Source organism: Natator depressus, chromosome 24, assembly GCF_965152275.1.
Source record: "Natator depressus isolate rNatDep1 chromosome 24, rNatDep2.hap1, whole genome shotgun sequence".
In the NCBI taxonomy this organism is placed as follows: Eukaryota; Metazoa; Chordata; order Testudines; family Cheloniidae; genus Natator; species Natator depressus.
This window is the reverse complement of record NC_134257.1, coordinates 8,264,129-8,292,084: the sequence shown is the minus strand read 5'-3', so window position 1 is coordinate 8,292,084 and position 27,956 is coordinate 8,264,129. Positions and strand designations below refer to the sequence as shown.

The window sequence follows — 27,956 nt, the reverse complement described above, 5'->3', positions numbered from 1 at the left end:
TGCGGCTGGGGCTGGGGCAGAGGGGAGGGACGGGTGGGCTGCTGGGCCGTAGCCATAGCTCCTCCAGCCCCCCGAACCTTGGCTCTCTCATTCTCCCTCCTCCCAGGCCCCTGCTGGGAGCCAGGGCCAGCGTGCCAGGCCTTGGGCTGTGGCCGTGTGGCCCCGCCGGGCCCTAGGGGGGCAGCAGGGCAGGCAGCGGCACCTCGGCCTCGCCCAGGACGGCGTCCCGCCTCACGCCGCAGCCCGCGTTGAGCACCTTGAGCCTGAGGTGGCGGCCGGGCAGCTCGTGGGGTGCCAGGCCCTCGAAGAAGAAGTCCTCGTTGAAGATTGGGCTCCGGCTCCTCTTGACCACGGCACTGCGCTGCTTCTGCGCCTTGCCCGGTCGCAGCTGCAGGGCCACGCAGCAGCCGACGTGCCGGGGGTCGCAGGGCCGCGGGTAGAGGCCTTCGGCGCTGACCAGCCGGACGCGCAGGCGCCTGCTGGCCGGGACGTACTCGGAGGAGAGATGCAGGCGCCCACCTCGGCTCAGCGCCACCGTGTTCTCCTGGGCCACTGGCGTGGGGCGGCAGATGAAGTACAAGGGGAAGAAGGGTGGCGGGGCCAACCTGGCCGCTGCCCCCCAGCTGGGCCCGGCCTGTCGGCGTGGGAAGCTGGGGCTGTCATCCGTAGAGCTGGCTTCCTCGGCAGACAGCGAGCTGGCCCGGCCCATCACCTGGGCATCCGGGGTGCGGCTGCAGAGGGGCTGGCCCCAGTGGGCCTGGCAGGCGAGCGAGTGCCCCAGCACCGGGGAGCCGAAGGGCGAGGAACCTGCAGAGGGGGTCGTGTCACTGTCCAAGGCGCCAGGCTGGGAGACGGGCCACCAGGGCCGCAGCTCCGGGGGCAAGAGCCTGGCGCCGGGCTCTGGGGAGAGGTCGAGGGAGATGCGGTGGGGGGGACACATGGTGTGAAATATGGACTCCCTTCGGCGTGTGTGCGGGCTCTCGGGCAGGAGGGGGAAGTCCCCCGGGCTGAGGAGGTGGGGCATGGAGCAGGCAGGGGGGAGCTGCTGGCCAGCCTCACCCTCTGCCCTGGCCGCAGAGTCCTGGTGCCGGCCCTGTGTGTGGATGACATGCTGATCGGCGGCTCTGATCAGAGCGATGTGTGTCTCTGGGCTCCCGGGCCCTTGGGGGCTCTGCTGGGAACCGGGGCTCCCGCCCGGGGCTCTGCCATACAAGGTGGAGAGTTTGGGGGGGATGAAAAACTTGGGGATCCGGTCAGGGGTGAGGACGTTGGGACAGGTGGGCAGCAGACCCGGCTTCTTGCTCGTGGCCCTCTGTCTGGAGAGAAACATCTCGGTGGAGTCAGGGGCTGAGGGAGCGGGGGCAGAGAGTCAGCCACCGGGGAGCAGGTCACTGGGCAGCTCCCCCCCCAGGAGGAAACCTGATCCTGGGCCTGGAGTCAAAAGCTTCCTAGGGAGAACCAGAAGTAGCATGTTAAAGCCTTGGAGGGTGGCAAGGGGCTGGATCGCCAGCCCTGGAGGCCCCTGTCCCCTCCTCACCCTAGAGAGCTGCTTCTGAAGTGGGGCTGGGGGTGGGGAAGGGATTCAGAGCTGTTGCGGGCAGTGGCTGGGCTCTATTGCGCCTTACAGCCCTGGAGCCTTTGCCGAGGCAAACGCTAGCACCAGTGCTCATGCCGTGCAGACCCCTACGGCACTCATCTCACAGCAGCTACCCCCCAGCCAGCAGCCCCCTCAAGGCAAATGACTCCTGGGACCCGCTACTGACGGAGCACGGCTCACGCCCAAGGGCAGCTGGGCGCTCCTGCCCTGCGTGCAAGGAGCTGGGGGGAAGGGGGCAGATGATGCCCTGGCCCAAAGGGTGGCGCTCAGGCAGCACAGCTGGAGAAAGGAGCCAGGCGCCGTCTCATGGCAGAGCAGTGACGTCCTTGGGCCCAGCAAACATCTCCGTGGCCCCTCGCAAACGGGTGTTTTCCTCTGCTAGAAACCCATCCAGCTGCTTAGATTCCAGAGTCCCTGGGCTGGCAGTAATCTCTCGGGGCAGGGCGGAGCCGTGCTAGGGGCCTGGGCCATGGACCAAAGGGCTAGGGCCCTGATACGGTGGCCTCGTGTTTTAATAGCCAGAGAGGCTCATAGTGGTTCAGGTGGGATGGAAGAATCTGCCCCGTCGCTCAAGTGGCAAAGAAGGACCAGCCGACTCGTGGCACCTGTCTAGCCCTTGGCTGGAGGGTCTCAAACGTGGATTAATCCTCACATATCATTGTGCCCATTTCACAGATGGGGTAACTGTGGCAGAGAGGAGCAGGGATTCCCGGAACATTACCCAGTGGGACTAGAACCTAGGTTTGCAGGACTGTAGGTACTAGACAGCACTGCCTCCGTATCTCAGGAGCCTTGGCTCCCTGCTCCACCTCACTGTACTCTACTCTTGTCTGAAAGCTGGGGATAGAACCCAGGAGTCCTGACTCCCAGCATCACCAGCTCCAATCTGCTAGCCCCATTCTCCTCCCAGAGCTACAACTAGAAGTCAGGAGTCCTAACTCCCGGCCCCCATCTGCTTTAATCAGCAGTGCTGATATTTTAAAATACTGGAGTTGTTTTTGTCAATAGCAATGAGAGATTTTTAAAAGCTCTTAAACCACACATCCTGCCCCCCCCCAACACACATCTGCAAAGCCAGCAGGCCCCAATTTCCGTTTCCCAACCCAAACCCACAGGGAGAGCCCTCCGTCCTCTGCACTGCTGAGCCCTGGGGTGGCACTGCTCTGAAAGGCCGTGTGTCTCCCCCAGACGCCTTGGCCGGGGGAGCGGCCAGCGCTGCCTCGCCAAAGGGTAATCAGTCATGTCACTAAGATAAAAAAAAAAAATGCTTAGAAACTGCACCCGCCATTCCCATCTCTCCTGCCACCCCAGGCCTGAATTACCTGCCATCAAAGCCCCTCACTGCATCCTGGCCGGTTTTCTCTCCCACCCCTGTACAAGCCAAGCTGGAAAAGTTCTCTGGTGTAAACAGCTCCCTCTTCAAAGTGGGATCAAAGCTTGGCCCAGAACTACATCCCCCGTCCTTACCTGCTCTCCTCAGCAGGGAGCTCAGCTTCACGCTCGCCAGAGCAGCTGGGAACCACCAGCCTTTGCCACTGGGTTTATAGCGCTTGGCTCCCAGAGTCACTCTCTTAGTTAGCCAGCTGCTGGGAAGGAAGACAAGGAGCCCAGTGCTTGCAGATTCACTCCCCAGCAGGGGGCTCCTTTATAAAGAGTAAGTGCTGGATATTTATGATGACGCATGGATTGAGGAAGGAAGGAAGCAGCCCCTTGGCCGCAGCCTGGCTCAGCACAGACACCACTTGCGGCAGGCAAGATGCCTTTGTTTCCAGTTCGTGGCTGGGCACTTTATCAAGTTTGTTTCTCCTGTGTTACCAGGGAAGGGTGCCTCAGGCAACATGGCTGGGAGGAGCGGTACAAAGGGTATTTTCTTCCCCCTGCTGGAGTCGCTTGCTGCGCTTGCCAGGGTGCTGGGTTCAAATCTCCCGACTCCAATCCCGATGCCCTGAAATGCCGCTTCTCCTGCAAGGTGGAGGGCACCAGAGAAGGCGGCGTTCCTGACCCTCCCCGCAGGGCTCCACGGCCCTGATGAATGGAGCGCATGGCTCAGTTACGTCACACTCACATAGAGAATAAGAGCCTACTATCGCCGCATGCTGACATTAGCCGCATGCTAACATCACTTGTCCCAGCTTTTGAAGTTAGTGGTGAATATCTCCCCCTTCCCCCCAAACATAATGGCCTAAATCCCTGTAATCTCTACATAGCTTATTTTGGCTGAGGAGGCCCAGGGTTGAATCCCGGCTGGCAGTGGTTAGTTGCACTAATAGGATAATCCTCTGGGGAAGGAGCAAAGAGCAGGTTCCCCGTTTACCTGAGGCTGATCCCCTGGCCCTGCTCCTTCCGGCTTCACACCAAAGGGAGCTGCATCCTGCCTCGCTGAGGGCGGTGCTGGCCAAACAGTAGCGCGCTGCAGGGCAGTGCGGTTCCTTGGCAGAATTCGTTGGATTCGTAATGAGACACCGCGCCGAGCCGTTGGCGGCTGGATTTGAATCCGGCGCCGGCTGGCAGCGACGGGAAGGCTCTGCTGGCCGGTGGCTGCTCAGGGAAAGAAGTTGCCGGGTCTCAGCCCCCACGCCATGGGCAGGCGGCCACGTTGGAAAACCTCTGTTGCGATTTTGTCCATTGGCAGCCGAATGGGCCATGACGACTGACCTCTCCTAAGAGCTGTCCCCGCTGATCAGCGTGGGGACAGTTTGCCCTTCCAGTGCCCGTGCTAGCCCTTTCCTGGTCCAGGCCCAGGCCCATCTCACTAGCCCCTGCAGCGCTTGTTTGCATCTTTCCTCCCTCCCCTTATCGAACGCTTGACAGACTTTGACTAATTTGATGCCACTTCTTCTTAGGGCTTTGTTCCCCTCACGCTGCCCAAGGTTGCACTGGGTCACATCCAATAACACAGGACAAAGAGGCTTTTTTGGCTGGATTTCACTGCTGCATTTGGGACATGCACAGAACCTTTGTGCCTCTTGGTAGATCATAGCAGCACCTTCCCTGAGATTCTTGGCTGAGCTAGCTGGGTATGGGAAGGCTAACAGGGCTTAGGGTGCTCATCTGCCTTGTGGGAAACCTGGGCTCAATTCCCCGCTCTGCCACAGACTCCCAGCATGACCCAAGGCAAATCCCAGAGTTGCACTGTGCCTCAGTTTCCCCGTGTGTCCCATGAGGCTAAGAGCACTGCCCTGCTTTACAGCGGAGGCTATGAAAATAACTACATTAAAGACTGGGAGGTGCTTCAAGATGAGGGTGATGGGGGCTGTATAAAAACCATAGACAGACCTGCTTAAGGTGCGCCTGAAGTTGGCCCAGTGTTGCAAAAGGGTGACAAAGAAAGGAGATTTTCAGACAGTCCAGCACTGACAGAGGGAGGGGCACTAACTGATAGACAGGGAGGATTCACCATCTTTGGGAGCCGGTAGAGCAAGACGGGATGGCTTCTGGAAGATCGGCTTCTGGCTCAACCAGAAGTCCCAGATTTGGAGCAGGAATCTTGGGCCTAGGCCAGGCAGGAGGTGAGAGCAGCTGATCATGATGGTCCGGGCTGGCCTTAGATGAACACGTTAAGCATCTCATATGGATTGTCACTTTCAGAATCTTCCCCTGGGGTCTGACTGGCAAGGACTGGGTGCAGGGGGAGAAAGTTCGCCTTCCCTGCCAGCATGTGGCACGGGTCACAGGGCATATCTCACCTCATCACCCCTTGCCATGGCAGGGACCTCAGGCTCTGCCTCCCGTGGCCCACATGAGCTTAGTCTCTGAAGGGCTGTGAGACTTGCGTCTAATCCAGGTGGCTGGGCTCCATACGAGGGTGACGTGGGTGGGGTTTGGTGGCCTGTGATGCCCAGGTCAGACGCAGTGTTGTGGGGGGTCCCTGCTGATTTTAGACTCTGACTCTAACTTGCTTTGCAGACGCTCGCTGAGAATCTGGACCCAGAAATGGAGGCCTCCCCGAAAGCTTCCTTGCCAAAATTTTGGCCTGGGGTGGGAGTGATTATGGGAGGGGGATGAGGCTGGATCATGCAAGTGACACTTTCTGCCATTTCTGCTCCGCTAGGAGACACCATCCCACCCTGATGGATGATGACCTGGCCTCACTTAGTCCTGCTTTGGTCACCCCTCAGCTCTGCTGCAGCATCGGGCAGACCTGGGCACGAAGACTTCAGCACCCCAGAGCACTGAGCATCTCCTCAGCAACACAGGCTGTCGCAAGCTCATCGCACCCATCCTCCGCTCGCGGCGCCGGCTCCCCACTGACTAGCAAATCCCAGTCAAGGTCTCGCTCCTCCTCTTCAAGGCGCTCCATGACCTGGGCCCGGGGAGGCTGACAGAGCCTGACTCCGCAGGATGAAGACTGTGGGCGATAACTTCGCTCCCCTGACACACAGGGTGCTGTACAGATGGTGTACGCGTCTGAGCAGGAGCAGAACTTTCTCCGGGGGCCAATCCCAGATTGTGGAACGACTCCCTCAGGAACTAAGGCCCATCCAAGAGCAAGGGACATTTCTCTGACCTGCCTTCTCTACCACAGAGCCACGTGTGTGCTACCAAAACCAGACACTCCACTGCACACACATCTCCCCTGGGGGACAGGATGAGCAACCAAGCCACACGAGACAGATATTAGTCATGCTGCTCGCTCAGATACTGCGGTGATGAGTGCGGTATAAGAACGTCCACAGAAATAGAAACAAAATAGTTCATCTCTCATCTCCCTCCCCTCCAAGCCCCCAGTGTTCTGCAGAATCATAGAATGGAATATCAGGGTTGGAAGGGACCTCAGGAGGTCATCTAGTCCAACCCCCTGCTCAAAGCAGGACCAATCCCCAACTAAATCATCCAACTAAATCAGACATCACTGAGACGGTGAACGTTGGGCATCATTCAGAAAGGGAGAGATAAGAAGACAGAAAATATCATATTGCCTCTCTATAAATCCATGGTACGCCCATATCTTGAATACAGCGTGCAGATGTGGTCATCCCATCACAAAAAAGATCTAGAAAGGTTCAGAAAAGGCCAACAAAAATTATTAGGGGTGTGGAACAGCTTTCATATGAGGAGAGATTAATAAGACTGGGACTTTTCAGCTTGGAAAAGATGGGGGATATGATAGAGGTCTATAAAATCATGACTGGTGTGGAGAAAGTAAATAAGGAAGTGTTATTGACTCCTTCTCAGAACACAAGAACAAGGGGGTCACCAAATGAAATTAATAGGCAGCAGGTTTAAAACGAACAAAAGGAAGTATTTCTTCACAGAACACACAGTCAACCTGTGGAACTCCTTGCCAGAGGATGTTGTGAAGGCCAAGAGTATAACAGGGTTCAAAAAAGAACTAGATAAATTCATGGAGGACAGGTCCACCAATGGATATTAGCCAGGATGGGTAGGAATGGTGTCCCTTGCCTCTGTTTGCCAGAAGCTGGGAATGGGTGACAGGGGATGGATCACTTGATGATTTCCTGTTCTGTTCATTCCCTCTGGGGCACCTGGCATTGGCCACTGTCGGAAGACAGGGTACTGGGCTAGATGGACCATTGGTCTGACCCAGTGGGGCCATTCTTAGGCTACGTCCTACCAGTGCAGACCAGAGGAAAAAGTCTTCTTCCAGCAGGCCCTGGAGTTTTCCTGGTAGCAGCCAAGGTCCTTGGCAGAGCTGGGATGGAAGAGGCACGTTCTGTGCTTTAAGGTGCTCTGTAGGCTGATGTCTGTGTCATTTCCATAGACACACACAGGCGCTGGGGCTTGGTGGGCATCGAAGTGAAGCCGAGGAGCTGCTCAGCGCAGATATTGCGTGGGCACTTCTGTCCACTGTGAGAGATGGCAGCAGCTTCAAGCAGCATCGTACCGGCTCCGTACAATGGAGGTCTGTTCGGGACGATATTCGGACACAATGCCAACTGGGACACGCTAATGTGTTCCTGCCGATGAATGCAGCAGGTGAAACCCAACACACCAAGCGCTCGGGGGACACAACCAGACCAGGTCCGCCGCTGGTGTGATGCCATTGCGGGAAGGAAAGATTGGGCTTGGCTTCTCTGCTCTCTTTGCCAAGCGATTGGCATCTGCTTTCTGGCTGCCAACCAGCTCACGGGCTCACCTGGAGGTGACATCCTCTGAGCCTTTAATGGCAGCAGGGAACGTCATAGGCGTCTCTTTGCAGCCGCTGAACTTCATAGGAACGATGTGCTTTGACCTGGCTTCACTGTCCTAACAGTGGCCCTTTCAACACCCACCCAGGCAGGTAGTCTGGATCTCGGCCTATGGCAGGGAGAGGAGATTGCCTGAAGAGCCTGATATATTAGGAGACCCCTAAGCTCCCTGGCCAAGGGAGGACCGGCTCTAGAGATCAGCCGGGTACCACAGGCACAGTAGCTGGAGATACCAGCGTAGGCTCCCATCTGGCCTAGCCTGAGCCAGATTGGCACACACTTACTCCTTTGACCGCATGAGTTTCTGAGCAAAGTTACTGCTAGGCTCTACCCTCCCGCGCCGCTGTGCAGGGACTCAGTTTCATGCCTCCCATTCAGGAGGCAGGACCCCGGCCCCGGCTGGGGGGGAAGATGCTTTTGAAACAGGAGGGAGGTTAAGACGAGGCCAGACAAGCGGCCTTTCGTCCGAGACTTCAACCTTGTCAATGAACGAGGCTAAATGAGCCATCCCTCTGTCCCCTTTCAGTCCTGAAGCAAGGATTGCAGCACCACGTGGCGGGCAGGGGCTCAGAAAATCATGACCTTTAGGAGGAGGAACGCCTAGATCACGGTGTCAAAGTCCCAGCCCGCAGGCCATCTGCGGCCCGAGAACCTCCCCACTGCAGCCCGTGGAGGAGAGACGCAGGCAGACACGCTTCTGGCTCTGTCTGCTGCAGGCACCGCCCCCCCCGCAGGCACAGCTCCCATTGGCTGGGGGAGAGGGACAGCGATACCATCACTAGTCGCCAGGCAGAGTCAGCCATGGCGGCAGCATCAAAATCCCGAACACAACTATCTGATGCCCACCTTGCTGCAATCCTGCAGGTTTCAACTGCTACGTCTCTGAGCCCAAACATCAACAAACTGACAGAACGGAAGCGTTGCCGGGTGTCTGGCAAACACTAAAAACCTCTCTGGCAGGGGAAGAATTGTATCAAGTTGTATGACAGTTTTATTAGTTCTAAGAAATTCGAAATAAAAAAATACAAATATAACCGTTTTCTTGTCTGAACACCATCTTCAGTGACCTTACTGGCCCGCTGGGAGGATTTGAGGACTGGCCCTGGCCCTAAGGGAAATTGAGTTTGAGACCCCTGGCCTAGACTGTGGCTTCGGGCCATTTTTAAGTCACCACCTCACTGATATAGGTCAAATTCTTCCCAACGTCGCTGACGCTGTGTGTGTTGGGAACAGGCTGGCAGCAGGGAACGGAGGAGGTCTGGTTAAATAAACCCTGGAAATGCTGCCCCACTGAACTCCCCTTCTCCTATTGCGCAGACAGTGCACCGGGCAAACAAGGGCCCAGATCAGCGGGAATTGGAGTGCTAATATCCCTTGGAAACTCCCAGCCCCAGAAGTTCTTCTCTAAGCTGCACTGTTCTGAGCAGCAGCAGCTGGTTTTGTTGTTAACGCAGCCCTTAATCCCTTCTCCGAGGGACGTGTTTGCTCTACGTGTAACAGGAAAGGCGTACAAGCCAAACAGCACACGCAACAAGGAAGACGGGGGGAGGGGAGGGCGCTGAGCTCAGTTTGAGAACTGAGACCCAAACGAATGTCTTCAAGGAATCTCCGCAGCACCTGCTGGGCCGAACGCTCCAGCGATCATTCAGCACAGGCCTCTCAGCAAGGGGGGCTTGCCTCGTTAAGACTGTGCACTAGCCAGGTAACTCCATGGCAAATGCACCAGGGATGTAGACGGCACAGCGCCGCTGATCTCAATGGAGCAACACCGATTTCCCATAGCGAAGTGCTGGAGTGAGAGCATTCGAGCTCGCCCTGTACATCTCCAAGCGGGAGCAGGGCAAGCTGACCCCGTGCTCCCCAAATCGAGCCCCCGCTGCGGCACACTGAGTGGGCAGGGGGGTTAACTCATTCAGTCCAAGGCATCTCTGCTGCAGCAACCAACGAAGGGATCGGTCACTGGGGGAAGTTTTGGGAGGGTGACGCCCATCTGATGAGCTCCAGCTTAAGAGAACAGGCTCATTTCACCTCTGAACAGCTGCCCGCAGTCGGGGTCGACAACGAGTCAACAATGTGATGCAGGTGTAAAAAAGACTAATATCATCCTGGGGTGTATCAACAGGAGTGTCACACGTAAGACATGGGAGGTCATTTCCCCAGTCTACTCAGCACTGGTGAGGTCTCAACCGGAGACCTGTGTCCAGGTCTGGGTGCCACCCTTTTGGAAGTATGTGGGAAAACTGGAGAGAGTCCAGAAGAGAGAAACAAAAATGATCAAAGGTTTAGAAACCCTGACTTGTGAGGGAAGGTTATAAAAAAAACAAACAGGCAGGTTTAGTGTTGAGAAAAGAAGACACATTGGGGGGACCTGATAACAGTCTTCAAATATGTGAAGAGGACAACCATCTGTTGTTCTCCAGGTCCACTGGAGGTAGGACAAGAAGCAACGGGCTTACTTTGCAGCCAGGGAGATTTAGGTTAGACTGAGATTATGAAAACGTTTCTAACTCTCAGGGTAGTTCAGCTCTGGAACAGGCGTCCAAGGGAAGTTGTGGATCCCCGTCACTGGAGGTTTTTAAGAACAGGTTGGACAAACGCCCGTCAGGGATGCTCTAGGTTTACTTGGCCCTGGCTCAGTGCAGGGGGTTTGACTAGCTGGCCTCCCGAGGTCCCTTCCAGCCGGATATTGCTATGCTTCTAATCTTCAATTGCTATTATTTGTATCACAGCTGCGCCCCAAGGCCAGGTTACAAAGGTATTTATGTGCCTAAAGATGCAGAGAGGCACCTAATGGGATTTCCCAAAGCACCGAACCTCTGTCCTCATCCAAAACACTCCCAGGATAAGCGCGAACCTCCTCAGCTTTGGCTTCACATGCCCTGTCCATTGGCCCAAGCATTTAGGCTGCTGCCAGGTACACAGGAAAGGTGCCCTGGTGAAACAGGTCATCTGTGTACAAAGCCTTTGGGCTGTTTTCCATGGGAGTTAGGCACCCTTTGAAAACCCACCAGGCACTGCTCTCTAAACATGCGGTTCCCCTCAATGGTAGACCAGAGTGCTTCGTCGCTAGGTGCCGTACAAGCCCAGAACAGAGCCAGCCCCTGCTCCAAAAGGCTTACACTCGATGTGTAGGACAGCAGGTGAATAAAGTCCGGCAGATGGGGAAGCCTGCCCCACTCCTCTTGGAAATTAGACAATGAGACAATATTAGCCTGCATAGAAAGCCACACTCACAGCACGGCAGCTGCCTAGCCACTGGTGAGGGTTTTTTTAAATAGGCAGCATGGTAGAAGGGAGTTTAATGAGAGTCCATATGCACCCGAGCCGGCTTTGAACCCGCCACCTACAGCCACTAGCCTCTAACTCCCAAACTCCGGCTTCCGACGCGATCATCGTCACGCCCATCCAGCTTCCCATCTGCTGGCCTGCTCCAGAAAGGGATCCGCTGTTCCCAGCAGCCCCTTGCCTCAAGCCCCAGAGGTTTAAAGGCAAACCCAATCCCTGCTTTCCAACTTCCTTTCCCCAGTTTGGTCAAAACAAGTCCACTGCTCCCCTGGGAGACCATGGAGCAGTACCAGAAAGCACCTGACAAGGAGAGAACATCTTTTCCATGCTGAGCGCCATCCAACCCCTGTTTACCAGCCACCACCCTCTCCCGCTTCAGCTCTGGCCTAAAAAACACGCTGTTGCGGCTTAATATATTAAAATAAAATCCTCCCAGCGTCCTGCTTTCCTCCCTCCTGCTTCCCCATTGCACCCTCCGTTCTCTGGCTCTGGTGCAGGAAGTGTCTTTAGTTGGGTGTATTGCACAGCACCAAGAACGCTGCTGACATCAACAACAGTACGTCTTCACTGTGGGGTTATCGCTGGCGATTGGTACCTGGCTTGGCCTAGCCTGGGCGGGAACAGCCACACGGCAAAGCCCTGCCTAGGTTACTGCGTTCTCAATGGCACCACGCTCCCCTGGGTGTGTCGCTGGGACTTCTGGAGGTGCAGCCACATCAGCTGGAGTCACCTCTTCATGGCTCTAATCCTGGCTATTGTGTTCCAGTGTCCATAGGGATGGTCCCTTCTCGGGGCCATTGTTTAATCTTTCCTGCTTGGCTCCCCTAACAGCTGCTTTTGATCTAAGGCCACAGCAAGTAACCCATCCTACCCCACCCTACCGCACACAGAGCTGTACACCGTGTTCATAGCAAATAATACAGATATTTCCTCATTCTCCCCAAAATCCTAGCAACGCCCTGGTAGCTGGCATTCTGCCACGCATTAGCCGGTCGAGAATAAACCCTACGCTCCCCGGTTGTTTACCAGGATCTGCTAACACAGGTGAAAACTACAAGCTGCCTTGTCTTCGCTAGGGTTTAGCGTGTTAACACGTGGGAAAGGGAGCATCCTTTTTCCTAGTGTGGACGCAGGCTTATACAAAAGGCTTAAGCCTGTTCTACGTTACATTGGGATGGGCTCTGCTATTGTACCACCGTAGCTATACTGATAAAAGCCTCAGTGTGGACACACTAATACCATTATAGGGCACTTGAGAGCAGCCTGGCTTACCTCCCGTCCCCAAATCGGATCACACTCCAGCAGCATAGGCACTTTTAGACAGATGTCCTAGTGTCTACACAAGGCAGGGCTGCTGCTTTAATTCTACCAGCACAGCTGATGCGGCAAAACTTTTAAGCGTAGACAAGGCCTTTATTGCATGTAATAACGATGTAGTAATAATAATTCCCAGCACTTTTTGTCACACTTGGGTGCTCTATCCCCTAGGCAGCACTACCTTCCTCGTGGTGCTGTGTGCGGGGAAACAATTGGGCATGGACTTATCTTCACTATACTTCCTTCGTACCTTGAGTTAAGAGAGACCCAATTAACACAAAGTAATTCAACACTGGTGGAAAGGCTGGCACAGACCCGACCCTCCCCCATGTTTGATCAAGGCTACAAATGTTTGTTCTTTCCCCTCAGGATCAGCCTCTGAGAAAGAAGAACAAAGGTGGGGATGCGCTCACTCCAGCTTTTACAACTGTGTTAAGTGCCTCCAGTTACTGGCAGTGAGGGAGCGCCCGGTACAGCACAGACAGCCCTGTGTGTCAGTCAGGCCAGGTCTAGTCTGCATAGCACAGGCCAGAGATGATCACACTTTGAATCGCGTAGATTCTAAGAGGGACTGGACACCGACATGGCTAACAGGACTGGCCAGAGCTAGTATAGTTCATAGGATCAACCACTTTAGGAGGGAGGTTAAGCCTTATGCTTCAGGGTTCATGAATCTATTTGTTAGGGATCAGGATGAGAGCCGATGGGGGAGGCAGATTATCCCACATCTGCTACTGGGGGGTTCGGATGCTGTCTTCAGATGTCATGCTGGCCACTGTCAGAAATAGGATACTGGGCTAGATGGACATTGGGTCTACTCCAGCCTGGCAATCCAGGGGTGGGCAAGCTTTTTGGCCCGAGGGCCACATTGGGGTTGCAAAACTGTATGGAGGGCCAGGTGGGGAAGGCTGTGCCTCCCCAAACAGCCTGACCCCGCCCCCATCCGACCCCCTCCCACTTCTCTCCCCCTACTGCTCCCCCTCAGACTCCCCGACCCATCCAACCCTCCCCAACCCTTGTCCCCTGACTGCCCCTCCTGAGACCCCCTGACCCTAACCACCCCCCCAGGACCCCACCCCCTATCCAACCCCCCCGCCCTGCTCCCCGACCCCTATCCAAACCCCCCACCATCTGACAGGCCCCCTGGGACTCCCACGCCTTTTGAACACCCCTCCCCCCCCCATCCGCCCGCAGCCCCCTTACCATGCTGCTCAGAGCAGCAGGACTGGCAGCCACACCGCCCGGCCGGAGCCAGCCCCACCGCCACGCTGCCCTGCAGGAGCTTGCAGCCCTGCCACCCAGAGCACGCGCGGTGGCATAGCTGCAGGGGAGGGGGGACAGCAGGGGAGGGGCCGGGGGCGAGCCTTCCCAGCCAGGAGCTCAGGGGCCGGGTAGGACGGCCCCGCGGGCCGGATATGGCCCGCAGGCCGTAGTTTGCCCACCTCTACCCTAGGGTGAGTCCTAGGGTTGTGATGTATTACCTAGAGAAGACATCCCGGAGCGTTTGGCAGGAGGGAGGGCACTGCTGGCAGTACACATAAGAAAGCCAGGTAGCTACTGCTCTCTCGTCTTATATTTTACGCCCATTCATTAGGGCGGGGACCATCTTCATGTTGTGTGTCTGCACAGCACCTGATTGGTGCCTCTAGGTGCTTCTGCAATAACAACAGAGAGCAGCAGAGACCAGGAAACCCCTAATTATTATTAAAAACAAACCCACCCCTCTCCAGGCAGCTTACTGCAGAACAGCACAACCCGAAAGCAATGCTGTTCAGAAGGTTCACCCGGCCACAGTTCCATGCAAGAGGGGAAAGAAAAATAAACTAAAAAGGACCAGCACATATCTGTTCTAAAATAAACATCTTTATTCCTGATTGGTCATGCCCCTTTTAGATTGCAGAAACCATCCCTTCAAATGGAGATGCTCCAAACAGTGACAAACAAGATAACAATCCAACTCAAAACCAAGATGAACTCCCCACCCAGGCACCGGGATATTTGAGAGAGCAAATTTCAAGTTTTTAAACCCTGCGCACTGGGTGAAGAACAATAAGTCAATTCATGTCACAGCCCAATTGAGTCCTTCTGTTTGAGCCTCAATCAGTTGTTGAGAGATTTCCTTACCAGCATTCTTGGCACTGGCTGAGAGCCTAACAATTATTCCAGTTTCACGACCTGATCCGATTTGCCGTGTTGCTGCCCTGTGTTTTCTTTTGTTCTTCAAGCAGTTCTGAAGGTGGACCTAGCCTGGTCACTTTCATGCTCTGCTTCTCCTATGGAGCACTCTGCACTAGGCTGTGTCTAAGGTGACAATTTTTAGAAGCATTCTCCCACCATTAGTATAGTAATTGCAGGAGTGTGGACACAGCTCAGGTTCAGGCAGTTTTAAACCATGGTGGTCTCTAAACCGAGCAGGGATAAACAGCACCATGGCAGAGATGCCAGAGCCCAATCTACCCTAATACTTCCATGGTGCCAGCTGTGGGCAGTTCTCCCATTGTTGGTTCACATTGTGACTCCATAGAGTATGTGAGTTACTGGCAGTGAATGCTCATTTACAGAACTTAAAATAAATACATATGCCCCCCATCCAAACATATGGGAGTTCTTTGATCTGCCTGGACTGAGGAACAGAAAGTGCTCCTTCACTCGGTTCCGGGATAAGCTCCTACAGCTGATTAGCTCCGTCTAGTTGCAGAAGTGGAGCAGCTGCAGGATTGGAGAAGCAACACTACCAGGACAACACTGTTGAGGTGAGATTTCCCACAAGGTGAGATGTTTAAAAGACAAACAAACCCTTTCCCCTCAGGATTTAAAGTTGTCCTGAAAGCCTTCCCCTTCATAGCAAGGAGCGTAAATCCCTGGGTCTCACAAACGCAAACTTTCAGTGGCAGGCACAGGCAAAAATCACTGCTACTCTTTAGTGAGCAAATTCAAATCCCATTCAAGATTAGCTTTAAGGGTAGCTACAAGCAAACTCCTCAGGAGGCTTCTGCAAAACACCTTCTATTCTCTCACTAATGTAGCAAGACTGCAGTCAGTTAACTTCAAAAATAAATAAGATTGTATATATTACTTCTTTTGCCTCCATTAATGATTTCTTTGCCTGATATCCCAGACGCAACTAAAGATCTACTATAAATAATTAGCATTTCTAGTGCTTGACAGAGATGAATTAACCTTCACTGTTCTCCCAGGACAGAAGAGTTTAATCAACCCTTATTTTACAGGTAGGGAAACCAAGGCACAGAGGGTAAGTGACTTGCCCATGATCACTTGAGGCAGTGGCAGAGTTCAGAAGGGAATCCAGGAGTTTGCCTCCCCCCATCCTGTTCTCCTCTCCCTCCCACCCCTCCATGACAGCTCACTCCCAAAGGAAAGAAGGCCGTGCGCTGGCTACTGATTGTTAAGGTCACACATCAGCAGCAAACTTGGTGCTCCAAGATCTGCTCATTGTAGGATTGGGGCCCTGGAGAAGGAAGCTGCTAAAGAGGAAAGAGATTTGGCCTGACTAAGATCTGTTGCTAACAAAATAGAGCGATTGTGAAATGCTGCTGTGATGCCTCACGCTTCTAGTCTCCTTGTGAGGCAAGCCCCACTTCAGGGCAGCTGCATGGCTGCGCTGCATTATGGAAGACGTAATCTGGCTGGGGATCCTGGCCCATACAGAACGGCATTTCGGAATCAAAATCATTTCCATTCCAGCCTTCCATTTTCTGATGGAAAACACTTAAGGCTGCTGTGGAAAGCAGAGGCATTCTGCAAACGTTTTGTTTGATCAAAGGCCCGATTTTCCATGAAAAAGAAAAAGGTTTTGACTGAAAACTTTCAATCAGCCCTAAAAATGTCTCTGCGGTGACTCTTCCATGATAGTGCCTTCCAATGCCATAGATCTATCCCATAATTGGACTCAGATCTACTTTTTAATTCCTGAGTTGGCTCTGCAGAGCTTACGAGAGCAGGAGCTGGTTTCTCTTCTGGCTCGCGCGTCACTAAACAGATCTGTCCACTAAGTTCCAATGACAGGGACAAATTATGTTCTACGTTACCTCCTTTTAGGCATGGAAGACAAATCCCCCCCCCCCCCCCACTTCTCCATGCTAAAGGAGAATGGGTCACAGCCAAGAGGATAAGATACAACTTGGGTCTGGATCACCCTGTCTAGTAGAACTAGACCTGAACTGGCGCATAAGGTTTCAAAACCCATTACCCATCCCGAGGCATGTAGATCACGTATGCTGTGAAGGATAGACAGCATGCTGAACCACAAGATAGCACGCAAGTTTCCTCAGCAGACAAGACAAAATGGAAGACAACAGTAAGAAATACGTGTAGGAGCTGAGAGAATCTACATGCTTGCAGTGCAGGAAATGGCTGACCAAGGGTTTATCACATTTGTCCTTTGATAAAACACCTGATAACACACAATAACATGCAGAGCTCACTGTCTCTGAAGTCCACAGACGGCACCAACTCCCATCAGCAGTTCCCGGTACAGCAGGCAAAGAATGGGACCTTCATGTTCGGAGGTTAATCAGAAATTGACCGGCCAGCTGAGGGTGGGACGACACAACAGCTGTAGTGGAGCCCAATGGGCAGAGGTGGCCTTAAGAGAGGCCCCCCCAAAGTCGATGAATGCAGAAGAATCTGCACCATATCACTGTTACTCAGGAGAAGTCCAGGGCAGAGCTCTCTTTTCAGAACAGAAGAGATAAGAGCAGAGAATTAGCGACCGGAGAGGCTGTAGTGGGCTCGGCTGCAGCCTGGTCGTCCGACAGGCCAAGACGACTCACTGGGAGCTCATCTGCTGCTGCAGGGACTTTGTGGAATTCAGCTGGATAAACAGGGCTAAAACAGGATGGAAGAAAGGATGGAAGCGTCAGCTCAGAACAGCCATGGCAACCGGAGAGCCATGTGTGTGCAGGGCCCGGGACTTCAAAAGGAGAGGAAGTGTCTGCCTGTGCTCTGCAATCTATGGCACAGGGCTGTTCTCAGACAGGAAGAGCACAACTGCTCTTCTGGAGACACCCAACTCGCTCCGCTTTGCCAAGTGGTTTGTCCTTTGACAGCTCTCCAGGGCAGTACACATAGGGGGACCCTGCAGCTTCCACCCAGGTTGTGAAAGGGACAGAGGCTTGGAGCTGCAGTCGGTCTCTGCAAAGCAAGCAGCAAGGGCCAGTGCTGGGTATTTCCCTACTGCTTCAGCCAGCCTGTACCTTACACAGTGATGAGACCAGGTCAAGGCCTCAATCCTACAGCATGATCTGCTAGCGAGGAGCCCTGCACCAGAGAAGTTGCTCTGACTTCAATGGGACAGGGCTGGCTAGCAGGTTGCACTGAGCACTGCACTTTGATAGGTCTTTGCTGCCCTCTAGTGGCTGGTTCACAGACTTTTGAGCCTGCTGCTGCTGAGGCTGGTGCTTTTAGAGTACAAGGCCCTGGCTCACCCCTCACTGATGACCCATCCAGAGCATCTAGACTGGGTCACCTAGAGACAGATGGTTCTTGGAGATGGGGGAGGAGGGGAAGCAAACAGGACTCCACGTCACAAGGAGTTTATTCATTGTGGTCATGTCCAGGTACCAGTGTGGGAAGGCACACGCTATACCAGATACCGTTTCTGTTCCCCACACAAAGCTATCTCCACTGGGACAGAAAGTCTGAGGCCCCCCTACCTGACTGCCCAGGGGCCAAGTGTCCACAGGTTCTGCTTCATCTATTAAAGCCAGCCACATGATCCTTACCGGTTGCCTCTGCATGAAGCGTTTGGCCATCGATGCTCCTGACTTGACAGGACAGAAACACTTTCCTTCCCTCGACTTGGTCCACTTTGCTGTCCACCAAGACCACCGAGCCCAGCGGAATGGGGCTGCGAGAAGAAAACAGCTGATTGTTAGTGAGATTCCACTTCCTGTCCTATGCCATAGAGTAGCACATCTGCGAGCTGTTAAACAGCCACCGCGTTCCACCCCAGAGGTGGCAGCACTTTAGTGGTGGGGGAAGCAATCCAAAACTTCCTAGAAGAGAATTTCATTAAGCTCGGGTTAAAGTTGAGAACACAGTCTTAACACGTAAGCTCTATCACCCAGCAAGCACAGACAGTCTAAGCAGTGGTTCTTAACATCAGCTTTTACTCTGACATCACATCCTCACCCACACGGTCACTTCAGTGCCTGCAGAGCCATCCTAGATAGCACACCGCTCTACTGAGTACAGAAGCTAACCAGCTCTTGTTCTGAGGAGTACCTAGGAGGATGTGACTATCCTCACAACACCCCAGTGAGGTAGAAAGGTGATGTCCCCATTTTACAGATGGGGAGCAGAGGCACAGAGAGATCTAGTGGCTTCCCAGGGTCTTAAAGGGAGTCTGAACCCAGATCCCGATCCAGTGCCTTAACTGCAAGCCCACTGTTCCTCAGAAAGGCTTGTCTGGACGTGGTAGAGGGGCGACTGATTCCCTAGTGCCTGATCAATAGTACATTGACTGAGCTGGAAGCATACTTAGATCTTTCTGAATGAACAGGGCTATAAACCTAAGAGTACCAAGTTGTCAAACCATTCCAGAGCAGGACGCAATTGACGTTATCATTATCTGACCCCTAGTCGTGGACCCACGGCGCTAGGTGCTCCCCAAACACTGACCCAGGAGATGGGCCCTGCCCCGAAGCACTTACAGTCTCTTTGCACTGTCGTAGGCCCCTGATTTTATGGGTAAGTCCTGAGGCTACACAGAAGCATTAATTCACTTACTTCCTGTAGTTTATACTGAGGTTAGCAGTCATCACCCTGCCAGCAACAAATATAGCGCAGCCCCCAACAGTGCTGTCAATGATCGTTGCCGTGGAGCCCCCATGGGCAAACCTGAAAGGCAGATTGGGAAGGTGACATAAGAAAGGGTTGAACATAATCTCCTGAGTGCTGCTGCTCTCCCACCCCAGTCAATTGCGGTTAAGCGGATCACCACTCTCGGGTAGGACAATTAACGGGACCTCCTCACCCCGGATGCCCTGCCAGATAGGGGCCCGGCTGGAACAGACACACCATCCTTTTCTCAGATGGGTTAAGGAACATGGCATATTCGAAGCCCAGTCCTTCTGTATCCATGTTTCTGGGGAAGAGGCGGGTTTCCTTCTGCTCCTTTTCAGGCGCTAGCTTCAGCGATTCTAGTTGGGTGGAAAAAAAGTGACAACAAATGAGCGGCAAGGTGCAGAGCTGTTAGGCATTAAAGGCACAGCACCAGGCTAAAAACGAAGGCCCAGATGCATGAAAATTTCAGCGGATGACGTTAGGAGCCTGAATACCTTTGTGGATCTGGGCCTAAAGCCCTTACGTGTGTGGCTAATGACCCCATGGATTATTACGAGTCAGAATGTTACAAGCCTAACATTTCCACTACGGATGGTTTTCAGATTTAATTGGGTTGAACTGTAAAGCCCGGCTAGTCAGTTTCACTTTCTAGTTCTCCTGCACTAGAACAGAGGTGAAATGTTTACATTTGCCGTTTGATAAGCTGGGACAATGCGCTTACTGCTGAGCCAGCCACAAAACACAGACAGGCCCAGAGTTCACGGGATGCAATGGGAAGCTCAGAGGAAGGGAGACAAGGAAGAAAGAGTTTTTGTTTTTAATGTACCATTATTGACTCATTTCCTATGCACGCCTCCAAGGACATGAGTCTGCAGGAGGGGACAGTGGTTTGGCAGACTGGAAGCATATTCCATGCCTAAAGGGCGGCGTGGAAAGAAACACAGAGACAGTTGCAGGAGAAACAGCTAACCACAACATTTGCAGTTTGGACTGCACAGAGGGAAGGGGAACGTTTAGATACAAACCAAAATACACAAGGAAATTTAAGGGGAAGGGAATTTTATGATGTTACATTTGGTAACTGACTTCTGGAAATGCTGGACACAAGATATTATAGGGGCAGGATTCAAAAAGATTAGTCATGGACAGAAATAAAGAAACTATTCTCCAGAGTAACACTAGCTGGATAGAGGCGTAATAACAGATATCAACCCTCAGGGTTCAGGATCTAAACTGAGCCGTCAGCTGCTTGGGGTTGGGATGAAACTACCATCTTTGCATAGTTATTCGCTCTAGGGGAAAGAGGGTGTATTACTAGTCACTGTCAGAGACAGGATGGCTCATTGGTCTGATCCAGAACAGGCACTTACAAATAGGAGAGTGAACAGACATTGTTTGCCAGAGCTGGGGTTGATATTTACACTCTACCCAGGAGGTGGCAACAGGAATGTGAGATGGTTAGTGGTAACAAAACAAAAAAAGGATCTCAGGGTAAAGATAGGGGGTCTGATTTTCCCCTCAGTTACAACGGTACCCGCTAGCACTATTCTGAATTTACACTAGCGTTGGTGGAGGAAAACTCAAGCCTGTGAACCAGTGCGTTTCTTCATGGCTTTAATAGCAACCCCAACACATACCAGACAAGGTAAAGGAAGTAGGGTGAATACTTGATCCAGAATTGCAGAGGAAGACACACGCACACACACACGCGCACACACACACACACACACACACACACACACAAGAAAGCCTTGCCTGGTATATGATCAACACTATTGCCGTAGGAAGGAATCCTTTTCCATGTCCCATCTTTACACATCTCCAGGAACCTGTTATACAAATCCATCATGTCCTGGCTCCAGCTGGAGTTGGGGAGGGCATAATCCTTCGACTTTCTGGCCTGAGAGAGCCAGGTCTGAAAAGAAATTGTTGAGATACTGTGAAGCTGGTGACCATCTCCTAATAATCCTGATAAACATGCATCTAGCACTTTGAGCCTTCAAAGCACCATGAAAACTTTAATCCATGCCATTTGACAAGGCAGAGATCCAGACAGTTGTAAATGCAATCTGCCTGCTTTGTGCTGGGTTTCCTTTTTGCATAGGGTCTAACAGGACCATTTTGAAAGGTGCACTGACTGCATCCCCTTTTCGAAAACATCATTCTCCATTTACTTCCTGTGAGAAGGTTTCCATGCAATGATGCAATGGGATACTGTTATTTATCTAGTGAACACTGAACAGGTTTTCAGAAGCAGCCAGAAGACAGAATAAACTGACACACAAATCCAGAGTCACATAAGTCATCATAGATATCTAAGGTTCGAAGGGACCTTGACAGGTCTTCTAGTCCAGCTCCCTCACACTGAGGCAGCACTAAGTACACCTAAACCATCCCTGACAGGTGTTTCATAGAATCATAGGACTGGAAGGGACCTCGAAAGGTCATCTAGTCCAGTCCCTGCACTCATGGCAGAATTAAGTATTAGTTTGTCTAACAGGTTCTTAAAAACCTCCAATGATAGGGATTCCAAAACCTCCCCAGGCAACTTATTCCAATGCTTAGAAAAACCTGCTGACTATAAGGATTGCTAACATCTAACTTCAGTCTCCTTTGCTACAGATTAAGCCAATTACATCTTATCCTACTTTCAGGGGACATGGAGAACAACTGGTCATTGTACTCTAACAGTCTTTCACATATTTGAAGACTGGTGTGGTCCACACTCAGTCTTCAGACCCCCACCTTGTCCAGCGGTTAGCTAGCGAAATTAGTTCTAGTTAGACACAATGAGCCAAATATTCTGAACACTCTTTCCAGGGTAGAAAAGCAGTAGTTCCTCCTGCACTGGATGCAATTAGCAAATGGCATCGAGTCAGCAGTATATAATTTTTGTCCCCAAGTAAGCAGAGGATACTTTAATGGGGAGGCAAGATATAGCAGTATAAACACAGACTCACAGTTAAATGCCTTTTTTTTTTTTTTTTAAACTTAACTTACAAGTTTCCAAATCCAATTTACAGTCATTATGGATGCTTTGCTGACTGAATGCATCTCAGATCAATAAAGTCAGTTTTGCTTTTGATTACAATCACTTTAAATTTTAGCACTTCTGCTACCAGGTTACAAACCCTAGCAGATCAAAGTTTGGTTTTAAAAATTAACTCTTCATTTGAAGAAAAACAATCAAAGCCTGTGGAAACTTTTCTATTGCTCTTTAGTCTTCAAACCTCAAGTTTTGGCCCAAATACTATAGTGTGTTATTATTCAGGAGACTGCTGCCTGTAACAAAGGTAGTACTAATGTGTTAATCACATTATCTGATAGAAATATTTCCAAGCTAGGTATTGGATTAAAAATGCCTTCATGTGATTTTATTGGCATAAAGTCTTCTGTGACTGTTCTAAGGAACAGAAGTGAAGGTGGTACATAATTCATCACATAGAGCAACCTATGAGATACTCAAGAAAAGGTTTAATGTAGCAAATGAAATTCTGATTATACTGATTTGTTATATTTAAGAAAGGCAAAAGCAGCTTTGTTATAACATGGTATTCATAACGCTTCATATTCCAGACAAGAATTCTTCCTCTGATTGTTTTCAGATAATTGCAATTGTTAGCCATCTGCCTGCAGATTCCTATAATTTCCTCACAGTAGCCTGGCAAACAGGGTCACTCATTCATCTTCTTAGTACAGAACACATTTTAAACAAACATACAGCTTTCACCAAGATAATAAGGGAATGACTAAAAGCCATTTCTCTCCGTTTTGTCTTCTCTGTTGCATCAGAGGTGTTTTCAGCCAACTGAACCATTAGATGGGTAGGCAAGAGAAGATTCACTTTAAAAGCATATATCTGCACTGCAGTTCCGTGCTGTATAAAATGATTAGACAGGAGGAAGCTGAACCGTCTAACTCAGTGGTTTTCAAAATTTACGACCACTAATACTACCTGGTGATTATATAATGCCTTTTGCCATAGGGTAGGAAAGCTTTTTTCCCAAGACATTTCTCTCCCTCTTCAAATGATAGGGAACTGGGAGGCAGACAGGTTGAGAAATTAAGACTAGCCACTGATTTTAGGCTCCTCAACATCTGTGAGTACAAGCTGACACACTGTGGCCTAATTTTCATAATCCTGAGCACCTACAACTGCAGAGTCACTGGGAGATGTTCAGCACCCCTGAAAAGCAGACCCCAAGTTGGGCACCCAGAAATTGAATCATCGTGGATGAGTGGCCCCTTTTGACCGGCTTAAGTGATATGTCCAAGGCCACCAACAGAGTCAGGGTCAGAGTTGAGATTAAAAACCTCTTGGCTTCTGGCTCCGTCCCCTGCTCAGTTCATGCATCTCTCAAACTGGGAAGCGATACTCACCACAGAGTTCCAGAGCAGACTGCATGGGGCTGTTGGACTGCATGAGACAGTTGGACTTAACCCTCGAACGACACCGCAGCGTGACACCTTTGGATCCAGACGGAGGACTGCACTGCGACCAAGCCCCCTTGCCAACCTAACACAATTCCTCCACATGGCTTCTAGGGCAGAGATAGCAAACACTGAGCCTTGCTCTGCCAACGCAGCCCTCGAATGTCATCTCTGTCGTAACACAGGCTGGTGATGCAGCCGGGTCCAATGAGCAGGACTCGCTCGCCTCAGGCTTTTAGCAGCATCAGAAGGGGCCGACCCACCAGAAGCTGTTTTCACAACTGCTCGCTAGCAGCATCTTGGGTAATTCCACGGTGCTCGGTGGAGGCAGGATGGGGATTCGGGGGCAATCCCGTCCCTTCCGCCAGGAGCTGCGCAGCAAGGGCTGGACTAGTCCCAGCCAGGCTCTAACCCGCCAGCACGGGCTTTCTGGCTCGGAGCTGCACCACTGGTCTGAAAGGGGGGCTGGAGGGGGCCTGCCTTGCGGCTCAGGCCCCCAGGCCAGGCCAGGCTGCAGCAGCAACTGGTGAGGAAGGGGAAACCCACAACTGGTGGGTGTCCTAAGGGACTGGGGGGGCAGGGCGGAGGGACACCCTCCTGACCTTCACGGTGACCTTTGCCCCAGGGCACCTGAGTGACCTCTGACCCTGGAGTGACCTCCTGGCCCAGCAGCGATGGAGGGCGGGCTCCCCCACTGACCTTTGACCCAGGGTGGCTCTAGGATGACCTCTGACCCCAGCGGAGGGGGGGGGCTTTCCACTGACCTCTGACCCAGTGCAGGAGGCGGCGGCAGCTTCTTCTACTGACCCCTGACCCGGCCCTCTGAGGCGAGCTGCGGGTTCGGGTCGGCTCCGCTCGCCCCTCAGCTCCCCTCCTCCTCCCGCCCGCGAGCTGCACCAGCGACCCAACGTCACCTCACGAGCGGGTGCCGGCTCGGACGTTCAAACGGCGTGACGCCACGCGCCCCGGCAGGACGCAGCTCCGCCCCTTCCAGCGCCTTCTTCCCTCTTGCCATGGGAACGGGGGGGGGGAGGAGCGCAGAGCAGCAACCGCGTTCCTTCCCCAGATCCCACATAGCGCCCACAGAGCCCTCCCTCCCCGGGTCCATATAGTGCCCTAGCGCCCACAGAGCCCTCCCTCCCCGGGTCCATATAGTGCCCTAGCGCCCACAGAGCCCTCCCTCCCTCCCTGGGTCCATATAGTACCCTAGTGCCCACAGAGCCCTCCCCGGGTCCATATAGTGCATTAGCGCCCACAGACCCCTCCCTCCCCGGGTCCATAGAATGCCCACAGAGCCCTCCCTCCCCGGGTCCATATAGTGCCCTAGCGCCCACAGAGCCCTCCCTCCCCGGGTCCATATAGTGCCCACAGAGCCCTCCCTCCCTCCCTGGGTCCATATAGTACCCTAGCGCCCACAGAGCCCTCCCTCCCCGGGTCCATATAGTGCCCTAGCGCCCACAGAGCCCTCCCTCCCTCCCTGGGTCCATATAGTACCCTAGTGCCCACAGAGCCCTCCCTCCCCGGGTCCATAGAGCGCCCACAGAGCCCTCCCTCCCCGGGTCCATATAGTGCCCTAGCGCCCACAGAGCCCTCCCTCCCCGGGTCCATATAGTGCCCTAGCGCCCACAGAGCCCTCCCTCCCCGGGTCCATATAGTGCCCTAGCGCCCACAGAGCCCTCCCTCCCTCCCTGGGTCCATATAGTACCCTAGTGCCCACAGAGCCCTCCCCGGGTCCATATAGTGCATTAGCGCCCACAGACCCCTCCCTCCCCGGGTCCATAGAATGCCCACAGAGCCCTCCCTCCCCGGGTCCATATAGTGCCCTAGCGCCCACAGAGCCCTCCCTCCCCGGGTCCATATAGTGCCCACAGAGCCCTCCCTCCCTCCCTGGGTCCATATAGTACCCTAGCGCCCACAGAGCCCTCCCTCCCCGGGTCCATATAGTGCCCTAGCGCCCACAGAGCCCTCCCTCCCTCCCTGGGTCCATATAGTACCCTAGTGCCCACAGAGCCCTCCCTCCCCGGGTCCATAGAGCGCCCACAGAGCCCTCCCTCCCCGGGTCCATATAGTGCCCTAGCGCCCACAGAGCCCTCCCTCCCTCCCTGGGTCCATATAGTGCCCTAGCGCCCACAGAGCCCTCCCTCCCTCCCTGGGTCCATATAGTACCCTAGTGCCCACAGAGCCCTCCCTCCCCGGGTCCATATAGTGCCCTAGCGCCCACAGAGCCCTCCCTCCCCGGGTCCATATAGTGCATTAGCGCCCACAGAGCCTTCCCTCCCCGGGTCCATAGAGCGCCCACAGAGCCCTCCCTGGGTCCATATAGTACCCTAGCGCCCACAGAGCCCTCCCTCCCTCCCTCCCTGGGTCCATATAGTACCCTAGTGCCCACAGAGCCCTCCCTCCCTCCCCGGGTCCATAGAGTGCCATAGAGCCCTCCCTCCCCAGGTCCATATAGTGCCCACAGAGCCCTCACTCCCGCCCAGGGTCCATATAGCTCCTAGGGTCCACAGAGCCCTCCCTCCCCGGGTCCATATAGCACCCTAGCACCCACAGAGCCCTTCCTTCCCGGGTCCATAGAGTGCCCACGGAGCCCTCCCCGGGTCCATAGAGTGCCCTAGCGCCCACAGAGCCCTCCCTCCCTGGGTCCATAGAGCGCCCACGGAGCCCTCCCCGGGTCCATATAGTGCCCTAGCGCCCACAGAGCCCTCCCTCCCCGGGTCCATATAGTGCCCTAGCGCCCACAGAGCCCTCCCTCCCCGGGTCCATAGGGTGCCCACAGAGCCCTCCCTCCCCGGGTCCATAGAGCGCCCATAGAGCCCTCCCTCACTCCCTGGGTCCATATAGTACCCTAGCGCCCACAGAGCCCTCCCTCCCCGGGTCCATAGAGTGCCCACAGAGCCCTCCCTCCCTCCCTGGGTCCATATAGTACCCTAGTGCCCACAGAGCCCTCCCTCCCCAGGTCCATAGAGTGCCATAGAGCCCTCCCTCCCCAGGTCCATATAGTGCCCACAGAGCCCTCACTCCCGCCCAGGGTCCATGTAGCTCCTAGGGTCCACAGAGCCCTCCCTCCCCGGGTCCATATAGCACCCTAGCACCCACAGAGCCCTTCCTTCCCGGGTCCATAGAGTGCCCATAGAGCCCTCCCTCCCCAGGTCCATATAGCGCCCACAGAGCCCTCCCTCCCTGGGTCCATATAGTGCCCATAGAGCCCTCCCTCCCCGGGTTCATATAGCTCCTATCGACCACAGAGCCCTCCCTGTCCGGGTCCATATAGCACCCACAGAGCCCTCCCTCCCTCCCAGGGTCCATGTAGCTCCTAGCGCCCACAGAGCCTTCCCTCCCTGGGTCTCATATAGTGCCCATAGAGCCCTCCCTCCCCAGGTCCATATAGTGCCCATAGAGCCCTCCCTCCCCAGGTCCATATAGTGCCCATAGAGCCCTCCCTCCCCAGGTCCATATAGCGCTCACAGAGCCCTTCCTCCCCGGGTCCCGTACAGCGCCCACAGAGCCCTCTCTCCCCAGGTCCATATAGCGCCCTAGTGCCCACAGAGCCCTTCCTCCCCAAGTCCCATATAGCGCCCATAGAGCCCTCCATCCACAGGTCCCATATAGCTCCCTAGCGCCCACAGAGCCCTCCCTCCCCAGGTCCAATTTTTAATCCAGCTCCCTAGCACCCATAGAACCCTCCCCACTCCCATGGGGTCTTCAAGTCCCATCTATATCTCTGCTCAAGGAGCATGGAGCCCCCCCAAATCCCTTATAGCCTATCCTGGAGTCTATACAGCCCCATATAATTATCCTCAACTCCCATATAGTCCACCCAGGCCCATCAAGCCTATATAGTTCTCCATGTCCCATATAGGCCCTATAGAACCTTACACAACCCTTCTCGGGTCCATATAGTCCTTATATAGTCCCTTGGCCTGTCTATTGTCCCCTATAGCCCCCAGCAGCCACATAGCCCCATACACCTCTATGCCATATAGCTCTCATTGATAAGGTGACCATACATCCCATTTTGGCCTGGACAGTTCTTTTTTTAAGCCCTGTTCCTTGATCAGCTGGCAAGAGCAAAAGGGACAAATGCCCCCTTTTGTTTAAAAAAAAAAAAAAAAAAAAAGGTGTGGTGTGGAGGGGGTGAGTGGAGGCGCCAGCTCCCCGTAGGGGGAGGCAGGGTTGGTGGGAGGAGCAGAGTTCCAGTGACCGGGCAACAACCTCGCGGTGAGGTGGGGTTCCAGCAAGCAACAGCATGGGGGTCCTCAGGTGAACAGCTGTGGGTGTCCCATTTTCTCTTTGGGAAATATGTCAATGAGTAGGGGGACCATATAGCCTATGAAGTCCTATATACTGTATACAGGAAACCTCTGTCC

At 53.7% G+C, this 27,956-nt stretch overlaps 2 protein-coding genes across 5 annotated transcripts; both read right to left on the bottom strand.

Moving 5' to 3' along the window:
• Positions 1–172: 172 nt before the first annotated feature.
• On the bottom strand, positions 173–16,886 carry C2CD4D (C2 calcium dependent domain containing 4D). 2 transcript variants are annotated; one of them, XM_074938510.1, is made up of 2 exons: positions 16,794–16,886; positions 173–1,448 (listed from the first exon to the last, which is right to left on the bottom strand). In XM_074938510.1, exon 2 carries the CDS (start codon positions 1,328–1,330, stop codon positions 173–175), a length of 1,158 nt encoding a protein of 385 aa, XP_074794611.1. In that variant the 5' UTR covers positions 1,331–1,448; positions 16,794–16,886. The 2 variants fall into 2 exon arrangements, with proteins under 2 accessions (XP_074794611.1, XP_074794610.1); XM_074938509.1 differs by lacking the exon at positions 16,794–16,886 and adding an exon at positions 3,065–3,219.
• Positions 14,202–24,523, bottom strand: LOC141977169 (acyl-coenzyme A thioesterase THEM4-like). Of its 3 annotated transcripts, none has more exons than XM_074938512.1 (7): positions 24,286–24,523; positions 23,536–23,696; positions 20,911–21,070; positions 19,346–19,511; positions 19,099–19,209; positions 18,093–18,217; positions 14,202–17,196 (listed from the first exon to the last, which is right to left on the bottom strand). In XM_074938512.1, exons 2-7 carry the CDS (start codon positions 23,689–23,691, stop codon positions 17,138–17,140), a joined length of 777 nt encoding a protein of 258 aa, XP_074794613.1. In that variant the 5' UTR covers positions 23,692–23,696; positions 24,286–24,523; the 3' UTR covers positions 14,202–17,137. The 3 variants fall into 3 exon arrangements, with proteins under 3 accessions (XP_074794613.1, XP_074794612.1, XP_074794614.1); XM_074938511.1 differs by having other exon boundaries at positions 24,351–24,523; XM_074938513.1 differs by having other exon boundaries at positions 23,536–23,693; positions 24,351–24,523.
• Positions 24,524–27,956: the final 3,433 nt, after the last annotated feature.

Coding starts and splice junctions, on each gene's coding strand:
- C2CD4D (XM_074938510.1), bottom strand. CDS start 1,330: ATGTTTCTCTCCAGACAGAGGGCCACGAGCAAGAAGCCGGGTCTGCTG.
- LOC141977169 (XM_074938512.1), bottom strand. CDS start 23,691: ATGTGGAGGAATTGTGTTAGGTTGGCAAGGGGGCTTGGTCGCAGTGCA. Junction 21,071..23,535: donor GTCTGCTCTGGAACTCTGTG/GTGAGTATCGCT, acceptor ATTTCTTTTCAG/ACCTGGCTCTCTCAGGCCAG. Junction 17,197..18,092: donor GCTTCATGCAGAGGCAACCG/GTAAGGATCATG, acceptor ATCCTGTTTTAG/CCCTGTTTATCCAGCTGAAT.